This window comes from Sapajus apella, unplaced genomic scaffold (assembly GCF_009761245.1).
Source record: "Sapajus apella isolate SASKATOON/1434 unplaced genomic scaffold, GSC_monkey_1.0 scaffold2, whole genome shotgun sequence".
Classification (NCBI taxonomy): Eukaryota; Metazoa; Chordata; class Mammalia; order Primates; family Cebidae; genus Sapajus; species Sapajus apella.
The window spans coordinates 20,645,709-20,664,678 of NW_022436942.1; the positions used below are offsets into that span (position 1 = coordinate 20,645,709).

Here is an 18,970-nt window from a genome sequence, read left to right on the forward strand (position 1 = left end):
CTTACCTTGGGGAAGGTGTGGATTAGAGGTGTGTGGCAGGGAGAGGGGCCTGGAACACGAGGCCAAAAGACTGTTACCAAAAACTTAGCCCCACAGGCTACACTCTGCCCTAGGAGCCCATAGCCTGAGGAAGCTGAGAAGAGGAAGCTTCTGTTTTCTGGGTTTTTTAATTTAATTTTTTAATTTTTTTGAGATGGAGTCTTGCTCTGTTGCCCAGGCTGGAGTGCAGTGGCGCAGTCTTGGCTTACCGCAACCTCTGCCTCCCAGGTTCAAGCGATTCTCCTGCCTCAGCCATCTGAGTAGCTGGCTTTACAGGTGCACGCCACCATGCCCACTAATTTTTATATTTTTAGTAAAGACAGTGTTTCATCATGTTGGTCAGGTTGGTCTTGAACTCCTGACCTCGTGATCTGCCAGCCTCAGCCTCCGAAAGTGCTGGGATTGCAGGCGTGAGCCACCGTGCCTGGCCAATTTTTTTTTTAAATTATGAGATGGGAGGGCCCAAAGAATACCCAGGAGTCTTACCCCTATCGGACCACTGGCTCATTCTTGAGGCTACCACACCTTCCCCTACCTCATATATTGAGAAACATATCAGCTTTTTTTTTTTTTATAACAGCAGTGAGAAAAGTGCCAGGAGACTACAAGTATTAAGGGGAATTCAAATTCCACACCCCCCACCAGCCCGCCTCATTTTGTCAGCTAAAAAATGTGCTAGGAGAGACCCTTCCCTTTCTGAGGCCACCCACCCCCTGCAGGGCCTCCTCCAGCCCCATCCCTGCTATTGTCCCAGCACTGCCCATGCCTTTCAGTCCCACCCTGGGAGCTCCTCCCAGAGCCCCTCTGGCTTACTCACCAGTGTGGCTGCGCTTGTGCACCATGAGTACATTGGGTCCAATGCAGACCATGCCGCAGACGTCACACTTGAGCTTGCCATTAGGCAGCCGGATGCCCCCAGGAGAATGAGGCTCTGGCCCACTCCCATCACAGTAGCCCAAGGGCTCAGACAATGAGTCTTCCACAATCACACTGTCGTCCTTTTCCAGGAGCCGCTCATCTGGCCCCAGCAGTCTGCTCGACTCCTCATCGCTGTACATCTCCACCTTGATGGAGTTGGCTGAGGGGTGGGATGGTGTTTAGGAGAGAGAGAGGCAAAGGGGGAAGCTGCTCCCAGGCCAGAATGGCACTCTTTTTTTTTTTTTTAAAAGACGGGGTTTCACCATGTTGGTCAGGCTGGTCTTGAATTCCCGACCTCGGGTGATCTGCCTGCCTTGGCCTCCAAAGTGCTTGGATTACAGGCGTGAGCCACCAGGCCCGGCCGGCCTTTTTTTTTTTTTTTTGAGACGGAGTTTCGCTCTTTTTGCCCAGGCTAGAGTGCAGTGGTGCAATCTTGGCTCATTGCAACCTCCACCTCCTGGGTTCAATAGATTTTCCTACCTCAGCATCCCGAGTAGCTGGGATTACAGGCACGCACCACCACGTCTGGCTAATTTTTGTAGTTTTAGTAGAGATAGGGTTTCTCCATGTTGGTCAGGCTGGTCTCCAACTCCTGACCTCAGGTGACCCATCCGCCTCAGCCTCTCAAAGTGCTGGGATTACAGGCATGACCCACCACGCCCAACCCAGAATGGCACTGGCACTCTTAAAATTTAAGAGAGTGTCTTTAGACCTTCAGACATTCAAGCCTTAAACAGGGCCGATACTCTAATATCCCTGCTGGTGACATCAGAGTCCTTCTGGAACCTGAGACAAATTTTTCTCCCACTCACCAGGCAAATAGGTGTCAAGAGAAAAAAGTTGGGCTGGGTGCAGTGGTTCACACCTATAATTCCAGCACTTTGGGGGGCCGAGGCGGGTGGATTTATTGAGGTCAGGAGTTTGAGACCAGCCTGGCCAACATGGTGAAACGCCATCTTTACTAAAAATACAAAAATTAGTTAGGCATGGTGGTGCATGCCTATAATCCCAGCTACTTCGGAGGCTGAGGCAGGAGAATCGCTTGAACCTGGGAAGCAGAGGTTGCAGTGAGCTGAGATTGTGCCACTGCACTCTAGCCTGCGCAACAGAGCAAGACTCCATCTCAAGAAAAAAAAAAGAAAAGAAAGTTGAGGGTACATAGGATGTCCTCTGTCACTGAGGAGAGGAGAGGACTAAGAGGAGCTTTTTTCTCCACTCTCTTGTCATTAAGAAAGATGTCTGGCTTTGGCCTTGGGCAGGAAGCCAGCAAGTTAACAGTGGCGGGAAAACAGACCTAGGAGGACTGAAGAGGGGCAACAGGCCAAAGAGAGCCAAACTGGAAGACAGACATACTTACAGTTCCCTCCCACCCCATTAGGCTGAACTCCTCTACCCCCTCCACCTCCATAAAACGCTGAGGCAGGGCAGGAGGGATAAAGGAAAGAGGAAACAGTGAGGAGAAGGCTTTGGCTCTAGCTCCGACCTACATTCCTGGCTATTCCAATCATTTAGAGAATGTCACAGATCTAGGGCCAGCTGGGGAGGGGCAGTCATGGGGACCCTGTCTGGGTAGGTGAATGGGGTGTGAGGAGATGGGAAGGTCCTTCTACCCTCTATTTCCTATTTAACTCCACTTGATGACTATTTCTATCTACCTGCTTCTCTAATTCTGGAATTTCTCTTTGAAACATTTATCTCAATCCCACCCATATCTCTTTTAATTCTACCCTAGTCTGCTGGTGACTATTCACTCTCCTTTCAGAAGCGAGAAAAACCCTAGACACTGGGCTCCTTATTGCTCTTAGAGACTGAGCAGGAGACTAGCTGGAGGAGACGATGGGGAAATGGTTGCCAGTAGAAGATAAATTGAAGGCCAAATGCAAATGGGGGTGCCTACTGCCAGGAGGTGGTAGGAGGTTATACTTACCACTGAGTGAGCGGCTGGGAGAAGAGTGCTGGCTGTTGGGGGTGCTCACCGAGGGCCCCACTGGGGCCCCAAGGAACTCCTTCTCCAGAGATGAGTCCCCGCTACCTTGGAGGAGAGAACAAGAGGGCAGGTAAAGCTGAAGCTAGAGTTATCTACTATCCATTGCCTAATCTTTAAAAAAAAATTCAGTTAAATTTCACAAACATTTCCTTCATAGCCATGTACAAGGCAGTATTGTATGCTGGGCACCACACCTTGCGCCCCCGCCAGTCTGGATGCCTGGTGCTGCCTTCCGTGAGCTCAGTGGCTGGGCCTTGCCTACCCTACCTTTATCTAGGCCTGAGGGGAAGAGCATCACTGCCTGACGTCCACAGGAAGCAGGGCTGGGGCTGGGTGCACCAGGGCGGAGAGGAAAATGGGGGCCGCACAAGGGACAGATGTTCAGGACAGACATTCTTCCCTACTGTTCCTCTCCGGGACCCCAACCAGGTTCAGGATCTGCAGGAAAGGTAACTGGAATTGTCCCTGAATCTAATGATAATATTAGTAATAATAATAGCAGTTAATATTGAGTACTGGTTTTATTCTATGCACTTGAAATAATCTCATTTAATCTTCACAACTATATGAAGTAGGTGCTAATATTATCTTCATTTTTTCAGATGAGGCAACTGAGGTACAGAAAAGGTTATGGGTTATGTTCCTTGTCTAAGGTTACATAGCTGCTAGTGTGGAACTGAGATCACAGACAATAAGCGTCCATGTCCTACGGACCCATTTGGGGGTCACCATCTTAGTAGGGAAGAATTGGGCCCCTTAGACTTTCTAAATTCAGCAAAAATTTGGCTGCTCTAGAAAGCCTCCTACTGATCTGATTCCAATCACATGTTTACTATTTTATATTCCTTGACAGTTAAGTGATCAATTTATTCTCAGTATATTTGTTTTAATTTTTTGATAAATTGTTTTGTAAAAATGTTTTTCGAGGGTTTCACGACATTTTTCAAAATCAGATAACACACCTAAAGAAAGATATTAATGTCTTTTAAAAAAAAAATCCCTCCTCCCCACAATCTTCTGCACAAATACATAGGTGAAATAAAAATACAGGTAGATAAACACACACAGACACAGCACATATGTAGATACATATAAAGAGAACATACCTACTGGGATAAACATACTGGTAGCCTTCTACATTATCTGCTAACGTGAACATGCATGGATGTGTGCACACAAGCCTAAATATGGAAGAGAGAGAGAGAGAGCAAGAGAGACAGCAAGAGAGCAGGAGAGAGAGAAAGCCTAAAATTCATCCCTAAAGTCCACCTATTAGTACTTTACCCAATTGCCCAGCTATGCACATACTTACTTTCACAAAATAAAGATTCCATTATAAAATGGTTGGAGTCTTGGGCCTGAGGCAAGAAATCCGGAACACACCCTCCTGAGGGATCCCTCTCCAGCTTTGGTCAGTGGGAAGAAAACAACCACTCAGGACTTTGGGACCATTTCCCATTCATATCCTCTCCTAAAGTCCCATTTCCCCCATTCTATCCCATCAAAGCCTGGGGAAATTTGTTCACTATCTATAGAAAAAGCCTTATGGCTTGAATCTGAGTTTTCCCAGCTGGGGCTCTTTAGGTGAACCACAGTTACCTAAAAATGCTGACCAAAATCAGAACCACACACATATCATGAAGCGAGCATTTCAGGATTGTGGGTTAAGACTTGTAGACTCAGAGCCAGTTTTAAATATGTCCTTTCAACTAAGTGTAGAATTTACTAGGGTTAGAAGGGCTGAAAAGGGTATCTTCTTATTCCCTTTCAAATGTTAGTGCTGACTTGCCCTAAATCACTTGATGTTACTAATCAGGGAAAAAAGGGCACTGGGCTTTGAGGCCTTGACCCTAAAAGGATGAGTGAGCTTGTTGGAAATCCATCGCTGGTCCCGGCTTATTTGGCTGAGGCTACCTCTTGAGGCCAGGAATTTGCTATATGGAGGAAAACATATTTAAAAGTACACTTAGAAACACTGAGGGGAAAGCATCCTTTGTGGCTTTCCCAATGAAGGCCCAGAAACAGCAAGAGGAGCAGGAGTCACACCAGTAATTCAAGAGGCTCTTTGATGCTATTGCCCTCTCTAAGATTAAGGTAGGAGGAAAAACAGGCTCCAGTCTACTTTCATGGGGCTAATACATAATAATGAATCTGTTTCAGGAGTCAGAAAGTCTTTCTTGGGCACCAAGGATTTTCAATTCTAGCTCGAGTGACGGGTACTAGAGTAAGATTTAGGAAGTTTAGCAGTTCCTCTCTCAGCTCCAGAAACCCCAGAGAGGGAATTTCAAAGTCTGGGACTCCCAAGAAATCCCAGACTGTCAAAGCCAAGAATTAAGGCTGCTCTTAGGTCTCTGAGAAATTTTCTTGCTCAAAGTCACCATAGATTGGCTGAACCCTGAGAGGGCAAAGCCAAATCATGAGGTTCACATCAGAGGAACTGGGAGGTAGGTAAAGGCTGAAAAGCAGGAGGAGAGAAAGGAACTGGGAAACAGGCCACAAGCTAAAGGTGTTTCACATGTTAAAGGAGACTAGCCCTCCGCTCCTGCTGCCTTTCCTCGAGACCTTCAAATAGTGGCTACCTCTAGGGAATAGCCATGAGCTTGGAGAACCTCCACACTGCCTTGCAAGGGACCTCATCATAACTGCTTTCCCTTTCTTGACCATGGGCTCCAGGGTGGCAGGATCCTAGCCTGCCAGCAGATTATAGTGGGTACAAGAGCAAAGAAAGACGCCCATCCTCAGCTCTTTTGTGGGGAGGAGGCTGAGGCCCCTCAGATCTCTGTTCCAGGCTGAGGCATCTGCTTGACAAGGATCCTCTTCCTTACCTTGATTTTCTCCACTACCCCTTCCCACCCAGGCCTGTCTCGGCATTTAACCCCAGGCAGCTCTACCTCTATCCCCAAGGCCTAATAAAGATGTCACCACAGGCTCCCACTGTCCAAGTCGCCGTCTTTGCTTAGCAACACCAAACACCCTTTCCCATCCTCCGCAAGTATAAGGAGGAACGCCCCCTCCCCCGCTACACACATACACACACACACACACACACACACACACACACACACACACACAGCCCCCATCCCCTCCATCTCCTCAGGCTTGGGAGTTGTTACTGAATTGGCTCCCTAGCCCCAGCACCCTCCTTCCTCCCTCCACTAGCCGCCTTCTGCCTGAACTTACATTATCCTTCCCTTGCCGGTGAGACCCTGGGGTGCGAACGCGGCCGCCGCCTTGGAAACGGCGAGGGAGTGCGGGTGGTGTATGCATGTCTGCGTCTCAGTGGCAGGCAGGGGTGAGCCCAGCCACTCACCTTCCAGGAAGCGTGGATTCCTGGAAGTGAGGGGACCCGCCGTCATTTCGCAGGCAGCAGCAGCAGCAGCAGCAGCACGGTGAGCAGAGGCCCACGGCTGCAGCCAGCAAGAGCAGCTCAGCCCAGGGTGTATGTGTGTTGAGTGTGTGTGTGTGTGTATGTGTGAGAGAGAGAGAGAGAAAGAGAGAGGGAGAGAGGCACAGAGAGAGGGAGAGGGAGAGGGGAGAGCACGCTTGGATGTGCTTGGGGAGGGGGCTGGAGAGAATGTATATGTGTGTATGGTGGGGGAGATGCTAGGCTACAGCATCCCTTTTCCAAGACATTGAAGGGGATAGGGGGTGGGTGTGTGCACAGGGAGGGAAAGGCAGATGTCGTTGCCCTCGTGCCCAGCAGACAAAGAGGAACTGCACAACAAATGCCTGAGAGAGGCAAGACTGTGTGCAAGAGAGAGGGAGAGAGAGAGAGAGAGAGAGAGAGAGAGAGATGGATGGGCCTGCGGGTGGGAGGGAGAAAAGGGGGGCCCCAGGGAAGGCCCAATCCTGTGCCAGCTGGGGAAGCCAAGGCCCCAGAGGTCATGGGGCCCAGGACACGGACAGCTTCAAGGCTCTCAGATTGGGCAGAAAGCCCCTCCCCCACCAAACTCTTTCCCTCCTCCTCCAGGAGGAAGGTTGCTCTCTAGATCTGGGGACTGACAGCCCCCTCCTTTCCAGCAGCGAGAGGGCCCAGCACAGTCTGGTGTCAGGCTAGCGTTGCTCTAGGGCCCTGAGACCTTTCAGATCTGCGGCAAAAAGGCTCCCCACCTCCCCTCCCTCCTGTGCCCCTGGGGCCCCAGCAGCCGAAAGCCCTGGATGAATCCACCCTCTATCAGGACAAGGCCTCTGCTCCCTTCCCTTTCAGAGGAGCTGCTCACTGACAAACTGACCTACTTTGGAAGACTACATTTTCTGATTCCAAGAATTTGGGGGTGGGCGGGGCTCTGAAACTTTGGGCTGCCTACCCCTGAATCCCTTTCTACTAAAGTTCTCTTAAGCATTTCATAGTCTCAGAAAACTCACTGCTCAGTCGATTAATGGCATCAGCTGGGTTTGGGCAACTCTGTTTTGCTTGAAAGGTAGGGAAATGGAGGGGTGGTTATCTGTGCCATAAAATAGACTCCTGCTTATCTCCCCCTCTTCCCTGTTCCAGAAGGGAATAATCTGTACCTTTAAAAAGAGAAAAAGGGAGAAAAGACGGATTTTCTGAATCAGGTTCTGGAGGAATTCAAATCTCTTGGAAGAGCAAGAGAGATACCCTTTTCATCAAGTGGCCAGATGCAGGAAGGTCACCGGTAGTGGAGCAGAAGAGCTGTGATGGCCTGTGGAGGCCCGCAGTGTGCTTCAGGGGAGCTGCGTGCTGCAGCCTTTCCCTCTGCTTCCATATGACTCTTCCAGGAGAGAGGGGTCAGTGATGAGGGCAGCTATGCCCAGTCCTAAGAGGGGTACTTTTCAGAGCTAATGGTAGCCCTACCTTGACTTTCCCCTTTCCCTTTCTAAGGTAGCTGCTGACATCTAGAATTCTCAGAGTACAGATGAGGAGTTCCTGGCCTCCACTTCCGTTCAAAAACCATCCTGTGCAGAGGCCACTTATTATCTAGGAAATGCCAATCTGCCAAAAGCAGGGAAAGCTTGGTTTCATAGCACAGTGAAGCAAATCACCTTAGAAGTTTTCCACGAGCATCCAATATTCTCCATGAACAGGTCTGAAAAGAGCTCCACGGGATTTGTAGTTTCTTATTTGCCTGCTTTATGGCAGGGACTGGATTTTATCCGAGTGTTCCCCAGCACTAAACAGGGTCCCGAGTGTACTTGTTGCACAGTAGTGGTTTTCTGAATAGGCTTAACTAAGGAGGAGGTAGTAGGACTGGCTTGCTCCTCACAAGGGCCGTGACTTTTGTTCAAATAAAGTCTCTTCTAATTAAATGAGTCTACCTGATCCCTGTCATTCTGTCAAGCATGTAGCAGGTATTGAATGCCTTTACCCATTCCAACTCCTTCCCTCCTTAAACAAGAAAGGGGTCAGAGTCAACATCTTACCTTACATTACCCGGGTGTTGCCAATGACTCTCATATGTGTTTCTGACCCATCTTGCTATCTCCTTTAGTGCATGCCAATAATTCCTTCATTGGTCCTACTTTAGAGTAAAAAATAAGCTATAGGTCATTTCCACAATGGTGCTTGGGTTTCTGATAGGGATACTCATCACGTCAAAACCCAATTTTGGTTTCTTTTTTTTGAGACAGAGTCTCGCTCTATCACCCAGGCTGCAGTGCAGTGGTGCAATTTCGGCTCGCTGAAACCTTTACCACCCGGGTTTCAAGTGATTCTCCTGCCTCAGCCTCCCGAGTAGCTGGGACTACAGACGTGTGCCACCACGCCCAGCTAATTTTTTGTATTTTAGTAGAGACAGGGTTTTACCGTGTTAGCCAGATGGTCTTGATCTCCTGACCTCATGATCTGCCCGCCTTGGCCTCCCAAAGTGCTGGGATTACAGGTGTGAGCCACCGTGGCCCAGCCTTTTTTTTTTTTTTTTTTAAGACAGAGTCTGGCTCTGTCGCCCAGGCTGGAGTGCAGTGGCGTGATGTCGGCTTAGCATCCTAAGTAGCTGGGATTACAGGCACACCCCACTATGCCCAGCTAATTTTTATATTTTTAGTAGAGACAGGGTTTCACCATGTCGCCCATGCTGGTCTTGAACTCCTGACCTCAGGTGATCTGCCTGTCTCCTAAAGTGCTGGGATTATAGGTGTGAGCCACTGTGCCCAGGCTTGAGTACATTATTTTAAAATGGAGACATTTCATATAAAAATTTGGATTTCTGTCCGGGTGTGGTGGCTCATACCTGTAATCCCAGCACTTTGGGAGGCTGAGTCAGGTGGATCATGAGGTCAGGAATTCGAGATCAGACTGGCCAAGATGGTGAAATGCTGTCTCTACTAAAAATATAAAAATTAGCCGGGCATGGTAATGGGTACCTGTAATCCCAGCTACTCAGGAGGCTGAGGCAGGAGAATCGCTAGAACCTGGTAGGTGGAGGTTGCAGTGAGCCAAGATCATGCCACTGCACTCTAGCTTGGGCAACAAGAGAACATCCCAAAAAAAAAAAAAAAAAAAAATTTGTACAAGTGCGTCATGAATATCTTCTCCCCCGCAAAAAAAATTGAATTTCTGATTTCCCTTAAAAATTTAGAAATTTTGGCCACACTAGATACACATTTCTGTATGACAAGGACTAGTGAAACTGAAAGCTGCTGTCCCTTTAAGTGGGACATGTGTTCGTTCTCCACTTCATGACAGCCCCCACCATTCTGCTTATTATCCTAATCTTACTTCACTCATTCACATGCCCACCTGGCCCTTGCAGGTCTTTGAGGTCTAAAACCTTGTGCCACTCTATCTGGATAGAACAGAATTTCATGTTTGGCTGGTGACTTCAGAGCATAGGAGAAGGAACCATATTTTCTTTCCATATATTTGCTTCAAATCATTCTTCTAATGATGTCCACTCACATTCTCCTCCTATTCCCTTCCTCTATCCCTCAAGAAGTCTGGAAAAGAGAATTACTATTTAGGGAATGTAAAATCACCAAAATAATTGCACACTAACAAGTGTCACCAAGCATGAGTGTTAGCTGTGTGACTAGGACATTTAGAGGCCATGTGCCTAGGCTGAAGGCTCTCTGCTCTACCGGAGAGTGTCTGCTTCCGGCCCCTAACAAACAGAACACACAGAAGGCATACCAGACATATAGGAGCGGCCATTGCAGTCTTCTATGTCCATTTTAAAGAGATTCTGCTGAAAGAAAAAATAGCTGCTATTAGAAGATAGATCTGGGAAGGGAGGAGGCTTTTCTTTAACTTCTTGAGTTATCAAGAAACCAAAAGGAGTACTTAAGCACGGTCTGATACTATCTTAAAGAAAAAAACCTTAGCCAGGCACTGTGGCTCAACGCCTGTAATCCTAGTGCTTTGGGAAGAAGGTGGGAGGATCACTTGAGCCCAGGAGTTTGAGACCAGTCTAGGCAATATAGGGAGATCCCATCTCTACAAAATATAAAAATAAATTAGCCAGGCATGGTAGCATGTGCCTGTAGTCCCAGCTATTCAGGAGGCTAAGGTGGGAGGATCACTTGAGCCGAGGTCGAGGCTACAGTGAGCTGTGATCTCACCACTGCACTCTTTAAAAAAAAAAAAAAAAAAAAAAAAAAAAAAAAAAAATTGTCCTGGTGAAAGACAATATACCCTGATTTATAAACCCCAATATTTCCTCCAATTTACAACTTCTGCTGGGCTCCCCAGCCTCTGAGGTGGAAACACTACCTTAATCCAGAGTGGTCCTGGATTTTGAGATTAGACCAGGTATGTAGATGGAGTTAAGGTGGTAGGTGACAGGTTATTCCTCAGCCCTGAGGAGGCAAAACAGCCCCTTAGAGGCTCTATACCTCAGTTAAAAGATGGGTTAGTAATAAGAAGAAGCTGGGTTCAGTCATTCAAGGGATTCTGTCTTGGATGTGTGGTGTGAGGGAGGGTGACAGGAAAAGTAGAAGATGGAGGAGAGCAGCCCACTCAGGGTTCAGTGATAAGTCCTCTATTGAAAATGTAATAAACAAATTAAACCTGTAAGTGGTTATCCCCACCCTCTCATCAATTACTCTGCAATGCTTATTTTAAAAAAGGAAGTGGGGAGAGTCTGAATTTAAAATGAAGGTTAGTCTATTTGAGGGAAGGCAAACAGTAACTGGCAGTAGAGTATTAAACAATCAGGAACTGAGAACACTTAAAAGTGATAATTTGTTGCAATGAATTATCTCTTTAGGAGCCTGTGAGAGGAGAGAAAAAAAAAATCGGATCTGGTAGAAATGTACATACACGTAAAATTGGGGGCCAGCATGGTGGCTAATGCCTGCAATCTCAGCACTTTGGGAGGCTGAGGAGGGTGGATCATTTGAAATCAGGAGTTTAAGACCAGGCTGCCCAGCATGGTGAAATCCCATCTCCACTAAAAATACAAAAATTAGCTGGGCAGTAGTGCCGCGTGCCTGTAATCCCAGGTACTTGGGAGGCTGAGGCAGGAGAATCGCTTGAGCCTGGGAGGTGGAGGTTGCGGTGGGCCGAGATCCTGCCACTGCACTCCAGTTTGGGCAGAGTGAGACCTGCCCCCCCACCTAAAAATAATTGCTTTCCCCACTCATCTGATGAAAACTAAATGCCCTGAGGTAGAAGCAAGAATCGGACAAGGGAACTGTCTGAGCTGCCGTGGGGATTCTTGGTGTTTTTGAAGGATCTCACTGAGGTAGATGGATAAAAATTTGGTTTGCTTGTAATGTTATATTGAGAGAGGTGGAGGTGGGGGTGAGGGGGTGCAGGAAGGCACATAGAGGAAGTATCTGTTTTCCTGCCCCCTCCCCCAATTGTTGTCTGGAGTTGAGAGACTCCTTAAAAAGGCTCATGAGAAAACCTGACACATGGGCTTACCTTCACTTGACAAAACAATTCTCTCTTACATTTTGTCACAGATTTCTAGTATCAACCCTATTTCCCTAGGAAGCCAGGGTGTGGAGAAAAAAATTACCTAAGTTTATTAACTCCTCTTTTCTTGACATCCTTCCTGGGATGGACTGAACTTTGGGACTGCACCACTAGAACAAGCCACAATGAAAAGTGGTTCCTTGAAGGGTCCCTTAGGAACAATGATTAGAAGAGCCCAAGTCCATAGTAGGGAACTCACACTCTCTGGAACTAGCCACAAAACTTGAGATAGAGATCAAAAGATAAAGGAGGGCAGTCTGGTATTCAGGGGCCCTTTCATTTCCAAATCATTAGATTCATAATTGCCCTTTAGGGTTTTTCTTTTTTTTAAATTGCATCTCTGTAGAGACTGTCAAAAATTGCCAATGCCAACTATATTGCAAGTTGCCATGGTGGGGTATTGGGAAAAGTTTTCAATTAGCAATAATCGAGCCTCGGATAAATCTCATTGGCTACGATACTGCCACTGTGCAAAGCTGGGGTTTTTCAAAATGAATGCAAAGCTCAGGATAGGCAAGGTGGCTCATGCCTGTAATCCCAGCTCTTTGGGAGGCCGAGGCAGGCAGATCATGAAGTCAGGATTTTGAGACCATCCTGGCCAACATGGTGAAATCCCATCTCTACTAAAAAAACAAAAAAATTAGCTGGGCATGGTGGTGCACACCTATAATCCCAGCTACTTGGGAGGCTGAGGCAGAAGAATCACTTGAACCCGGGAGGTAGAGGTTACAGTGAGCAGAGATCATGCCACTGCACCCCAGCCTGGGCAACAAAGGGAGACTCAATCTCAAAAAAAGCAAAAAAGAATGCAAAGTTCAAAGTGTCACTTGAAACCTTCCTCACACACCTCCCCATGCAGGAGAGGCAAGAGTGAGAAGGATTTTCTCGTCTTCTGTTTAGAGAAACTGAGGCTCAGAGCAGTTACTTGTCCCAGGGTTCATGGTGAGAACAAGAACAAGAACAAGAACACAAGTTGCCTGCCTCTCTGAGGTGTCCTCTTTCCATTATTCCATTAAACCTTTCAAAACCCAGGCTACTGAAGGCCTTCATAGATCTTCTTGCTTTTCCTTTTTTTTTTTTGAGATGGAGCCTCGATCTATTGCCCAGGCTGCAGTGCAGTGACACGATTTTGACTCCTGGGTTCAAGCCATTCTCCTGCGTCAGCCTCCCAAGTAGCTGGGGCTACAGGCATGTAACACCACGCCTGGCTAATTCTTTTCCCTGGTGCTAATATCAGGTAAGGCATTTTTTCCTTTGTTATGATCCCTGTGGGAGTGGGGTCTGTTACTTAAAAGGGAAGAACAAGTTGAGCTGGCTCTGAGGAAGCAATATGCTCATATTATTGTGTGTGTGTGTGTGTGTGTGTGCGCGCGCGCGCCCGCGCGCGTGTACAGCATGCCTAATGCCTGTGCGTATGCAGGGCTAGACAAGCATTAGGTGGGCAGAACAGGTGAAGCATAGCGTTCAGCTAGCACTGGCTCAGGAAGTGTATCTCATTCTTGGACTTCTGCCCAAATGGCCCCAAAACAATTTCCAGAAGAGTCAGAAGGAGTTGTTTTCTGAGTTGGACTTTCTAACAGCAAACTGAGCTCTCCTGCTTAATTGCTCTTAACAGGTGCTCTTTGACACATCCTGGGCAAAATCATAGCTGCCTCCAGCTGGGTGTTTGTTTGTTTCTTTTTTCTTTTTTTTTCTTTTTTTTTTTGAGGCTGAGTCTCGCTCTGTGGCTCAGGCTGCAGTGCAGTGGTACAATCTTGGCTCACTGCAAACTCCGCCTCCCGGGTTCAAATGATTCTCGTGCCTCAGCCTCCTGAGTAGCTGGGATTATGGGCGTGCACCACCATGCCTGGGTAATTTTTGTACTTTTAGTAGAGACAGAGTTTTGCCATGTTGGCCAAGCTGGTCTTAAACTCCTGACCTCAGGTGATCTGCCTGCCTTGGCCTCCTGAAGTACTGGGATTACAGGCATGAGCCACAGCCCAACTCTCTAGCTGGTTTTAATGCCAAGCTGGTAATCCTGGAAGTGAGAGGGGACTGGATTGAAACTGCTGTTCTCAGTCCTGGTTTTCTGCGAACCAGGAGCAAATCAGTAGATGTACTTTTTCCTCTTTGCTCAAGTTGCCCTGCAGCACATCCTGCCCAGCCTTCCCACTCTCCACTCTCAAAGCACCTCCTCCCCTGCCTAACCAGGCAGGCAGATCTTGAGTGTCTCCTTAGAGGAACTAGGTCAAATTAGGCAGTGCCAATTGGAGACACATTGCAGGAGGAGGATGTATAACGAGAGGGAAGTTAGTTACATCAGACAGTTTTGGATCAAAGATCTTGGAAGGAAATTGGCTTTAAAGCAACATAACTGTCGGCTGGGGGCAGTGGCTCACACCTGTAATCTCAGCACTTTGGGAGGCTGAGGTGGGCAGATCATTTGAGGTCAAGAGTTTGAGACCAGCTTGGCCAATATGGTAAAACCCCATCTCTACTAAAAATATGAAAATTAGCAGGGTGTGGTGGTACGTTCCTGTAGACCCAGCTGCTTGGGAGGCTGAGCCATGAGAATCATTTGAACTCTGGAGGCAGAGGTTGCAGTGAGCCGAGATTGCGCCATTGTACTCCAGCCTGGGTGACAGAGTGAGACTCTGTCACAAAATAAAGCAACATAACCATCACTCAGTGATGGGGGGCTAGGCACATATGTACTGTAAATTCAGCTCTGAGCTGAACCAAAGCAACTAGAAACAGTCTTCCAATTCAAAAGGAATATCTCTGAAGAGGGAGGAAAGTTTGGTCATTGTAACCTCTGGAGACAGATTTTCTTCCTTGTTCTTATTTATTTATTATATACTAGAGATGGGATCTCACTATGTCGTCTGGGCTGGAGTGCAGTGGCTGTTCACAGGCACAGTCATAGTACACTATACCCTCAAACTCCTGGCCTCAAGCAATGCTCCTTCCTCAGCCTCATGAGTAGTTGGGACTACTGGTGCATATGCTACTGTGCCCAGCTGTTCTCTATTTGTCTGAATCTACTTGGCATAAACAAGAGTCCTCCATGGCCCTGGCTTTCTCCCAACAACATTTGAACAGGAATGGGCATCCTTTCTAGACAGATTTCCCACCAGACTCCCAGACAGGCAGCAGTGTGGACCAATCCAGTGTCTGATTTCCAAGAGGAGGTCAGGCATCAGCTACCATCTGCCTTTCCCCAGAAACATTCTCATGGCCCTAAGTATTGGTGACAAACATGTCAGAAAGTCAAGTTTTCTCTATGTGGTGGCTCTGAACGCCTGAAATAAAATGGACATCACAATTAATGAAAACTCATCAAATACCAAGAATCCTGTTTAATCCAGAGACACTTCAAAATTGGAGTTTAGGCTTGGCATGGTGGCGCATGCCTGTAATCCCAGGACTTTGGGAAGCCAAGGCAGGAGGACTGCTTGAGGCCAGGAGTTCAAGGCCAACCTGGGTAACATAGAGAGACCCTAAAAAAAAAAGTCAATTAACACATGCTTATTGTGGCCTAGGGGTAAAAGGTCATAAGAAGAATGGAAAGAGGGTGAAGGTGGAGAGAGTGGCAAGGATTCCTACCATGTTTTTAGTTATTATTTCTAAACTATAACAGGGAGAAGTAGAAAAATTTTCTCCACTTTTTCTTAGGACCTGGGTTCTGAGGTGGAGACCAGTGATTCTTTTTTATTTTTTTGAGACGGAGTTTCGCTCTTGTTACCCAGGCTGGAGTGCAATGGCGCGATCTTGGCTCACCGCAACCTCCGCCTCCTGGGTTCAGGCAATTCTCCTGCCTCAGCCTCCTGAGTAGCTGGGATTACAGGCACACGCCACCATGCCCAGCTGAATTTTTGTATTTTTAGTAGAGACGGGGTTTCACCATGCTGACCAGGATGGTCTCAATCTCTTGACCTCGTGATCCACCCGCCTCGGCCTCCCAAAGTGCTGGGATTACAGGCGTGAGCCACCGCGCCCGGCCTAGTGATTCTTAATAAGACAGAACTTCCCACGTGCCTTGGGTGTGAGCCATCCAGGTACTACAAGTAGAGCAAACCCATAGCATCATCCTTTACTGTCTGTGCCTTCCTGAACTGAATGAAATCTGAGCAAAAACATGCTGGAGTCGAATAGCTGGCTCTGCTCTCTATCAAAGCTTTGCATAATTGAGGAGGGGGAAAAGGCAAAGGGGTCAGAGAAAGGTATGGAATTGAGCATTGTCTGCAAGCCCCTTTCCAGGAAAATGACCTAGTCATTGAGCAATTTGCAACTCTGAAATAATCTTTAGGGTCAACCTAGTGCTCTCTGAAGGAAACCCACCAACCTTAGCTTAGCTCATATGTCTGTCTTTACAGTGAAAAGGTCTGACTTATTTTTCACCAGGCTGTAGATGGTAACCTTCTGTCTACATATAATACAGTTGAAGATTGCTCAGCTTCATTATCCAAGTGCTTGGGGAGCAGTGCAGAGGGGATAAATTCCCAGGTCATCCTAGGAATGGCCAGTCTCTAAAATAAAAAGGGTATGAACTGAAAACACAACACCTGGGCAGTGGGAAAATATCACCTCATTTTCTCCTTTTAGATCTCAGATGGATGCATCTTTTCTCTTGTTCTTTGTGCTTCTCTGTCCTCCCCATGTAGACTGCAGAAGAGAGAGAAGACTAAGGTTTACGAGTGGGAGAACAAACAATCCTATCCCTCCTGTGTCTCATTTCAGGACATAAGGAACTAAGGAAAGGGGCCAAACACTTTATATCACTAGATATGATACAATGGAGATGATACTTTTTGGGGGTTTTGGGTATTCCCCCAAGTATTGGCCTCAGTTTATAGAAAGGCCCCATGAAGTCACTGCTGTATGTTCAGGGAAGGGTGGAGAAAGTAGAGCAGGGAAATTCAATTTGAGTTTTATAATGATCAGTTTTAAAGCCAAAGATGCCCAAAACAGGGTTAGCTCTCTCAAGTGAAGTTTGAAATTACAGGGAAGTCTCAGCTATTCTGACTAGGGTACAGTAGCAAAAAAATGTAAAAGAGACAGGGACAGGCCAGGCGTGGTGGCTCATGCCTGTAATCCAAGTACTTTGGAGGCCAAGGTGGGCGGATCACCTGAGGTCGGGAGTTCAAGACCAGCCTGACCAACATGGTGAAACCCCGTCTTAAAAAAAAAAAAAAAAAAAGACAGGAACAATTGCCTTTAATTGCAATTGTGGCCCAAAGTCCCTAATACATGCTGATCAAAAAAAGCTCACTGTTGCTTGGGCCAGAAAGATGTTTTCAGCCTCCTGTGCTAACAGTCTTGCTCTCATAATCCAATTTGGTAAGCCTCTCTTCTTCATGTGGAGGGTCTGGGGCAGAGGTACTCCAGGACCTGTGGAATCCTGGAGCTGAAATGGAGTTGAGAGATGATCTACAGTCTCCTGGTTTCTAACAGAAGAAACTAAGCCTAGAGTCACCAATCTGGTTAACTACAGAAGTAGGACATGCAGAGCCCAGGTTACCATTAGAGGCTTCTTTCCACTGGAACACTATATTAAATATTGCCCCAGTTGGAAGATTTGGGCCACCGTGCTTGCCTTCTTTCTTGGGTTATTAAATGAATGGTTTTTTGGGTCTGCATCTTGGTGACCTAAATCCTTGAACTGGAAACACAGGCTTACGGATGGGAAGATAAATAATCCTCTTCCTCTTATGTCTCTTTTCAGAGATATTGGACCTGAGGAAAACACCAAACTAGATGGTCATTAAGTCTCTTTAAGGTAGAAACAAGGTCTCTTAGTTTGAGGACTACTGCAGCATATGTATTGCATCAGAGCCTACAATGTGGATCCTACCCCCAGGTGGACCAGGTCATTCATATCAGCACTACCCTTTCTTAGATGCTTTTGTCTCATAAACTTTGAACTTATCTCTCTGTTTCCAGAACAGAGTCCATAACTCTTCTAAGAAGAGGAAGCAAATCAAAGCCTGGAATTCAAAGCTTTCTCCAGCAGAGTCAACAGACCAATAAAGAAAGGGAGTCCCTCTGCCTGTGGCATTGTCCACACTCACAGGGTCCCACTTTTATTTGTTCCTACAGAGTAAAATGAAGCTAGAAATACCTATCTTTCTTTTTCTTTGGCGTGTGTGTGTGTGTGTGTGTGTGTGTGTGTGTGTAGAGAGAGAGAAAGAGAGATGGTCAGCTGCGGAAAAAATAATTCCTTTGTGGATACTGGTGCGTGTGTGTTGTGAGGGGGGCAGGGTGAAAGGTGGGATAAGTTTCTCCCATGCTGGGAAGTTCAAGCTGCAGATTTCAAACTAAGAGGACATAAAGAGACTTTCAGTTGCATTTTCACTGGAAAAAAGTCAGGACTTATTTCTGAGCCAAGTCCTGAAATATGCCTTACCCTTAACCTACTCAGAGGAAGGGGATTGCCCAGAAGCTACAATTCAGCTAACTAACTGCACTCAGTGGGCAACAAAGACATTATATTTTGTGTTTGAGACATCAACTTCCATTGACAAGGGCAAGGTATAATTCTGAAGCTGCCGAAATGAGGGCAGCTCGCACCACCCTGAAGCCCACCCCAGCAGCTCCAGTGAAACTTCTCCTGATTCCCAATGGTAAGGCTATTTTCTTCTTTTAAGATTTTATTTTTATCTCAGGAGCTACTCATCTGACTGTTCTCATGACCCAAGGTGCTGTCTGGACTCTCTGGCTTTAGGCTGTTAGGGAAAGCTGAAGTCCTCCTGCAAACCACAGAGCAAGATTCACTGACCTACTGGCAGGTCCATGAGGAGGTGAGGGATTACCAGCTGGGCATTTCATACACCCCAACCAAATGAAACACTATGTTTTCAAAGATTGTCTGATTTGGCCTTTTATCTGGCCTTGTTCTCAGAATCTGAGTTATCTTAAGTGGAACTATTCTAGGTAGTCAGACAACATTTTCATGCTTCCTTAAGGACATGAACATGTATCGTCACCCAGGCGAAGTGAGCAAGTGTCAGTAAGGGGAGACAGGCTTCAGTGGTCATCTGGTTAACCATAATGATGGAACACCTAAAGTTGACATGTGAGCATGTCGGGAACATACCAAGCCCACCATTGATGCTGGGGAGAGAGGCACAGTAGGAGCTCCTAGACATACAAGTGAGGGTTGATAAGAGTCA

General features: G+C 47.0%; 1 protein-coding gene, 1 long non-coding RNA gene and 1 other non-coding gene across 19 annotated transcripts in view; 1 reads left to right on the forward strand and 2 right to left on the reverse strand.

Annotated features, from left to right (window-relative positions):
* Positions 1–18,970, reverse strand: part of IKZF4 (IKAROS family zinc finger 4) — a 31,530-nt gene that overhangs the window by 10,089 nt on the left and 2,471 nt on the right. The window contains exons 2-8 of one of the 17 annotated variants that reach the window (XM_032291118.1): positions 16,386–16,463; positions 10,032–10,083; positions 9,642–9,838; positions 6,125–8,424; positions 4,257–4,350; positions 2,885–2,989; positions 857–1,117 (exon numbers count right to left, since the gene is read on the reverse strand). In XM_032291118.1, coding sequence (XP_032147009.1) covers positions 857–1,117; positions 2,885–2,989; positions 4,257–4,350; positions 6,125–6,211 — 547 coding nt within the window. In that variant the 5' untranslated portion in view covers positions 6,212–8,424; positions 9,642–9,838; positions 10,032–10,083; positions 16,386–16,463. Of the gene's footprint in view, positions 1–856; positions 1,118–2,884; positions 2,990–4,256; positions 4,351–6,124; positions 8,425–9,641; positions 10,272–16,385; positions 16,904–18,970 lie in introns of those variants that run through there. The other 16 variants (XM_032291136.1, XM_032291128.1, XM_032291126.1 and 13 more) reach the window with 16 other exon arrangements.
* LOC116560032 lies at positions 6,236–17,918 on the forward strand. The gene is made up of 2 exons (XR_004272751.1): positions 6,236–6,333; positions 17,742–17,918. It is a non-coding gene; the product is annotated as an uncharacterized LOC116560032 (long non-coding RNA).
* LOC116528273 lies at positions 12,157–12,297 on the reverse strand. The gene has a single exon (XR_004258960.1). It is a non-coding gene; the product is annotated as a U4 spliceosomal RNA (small nuclear RNA).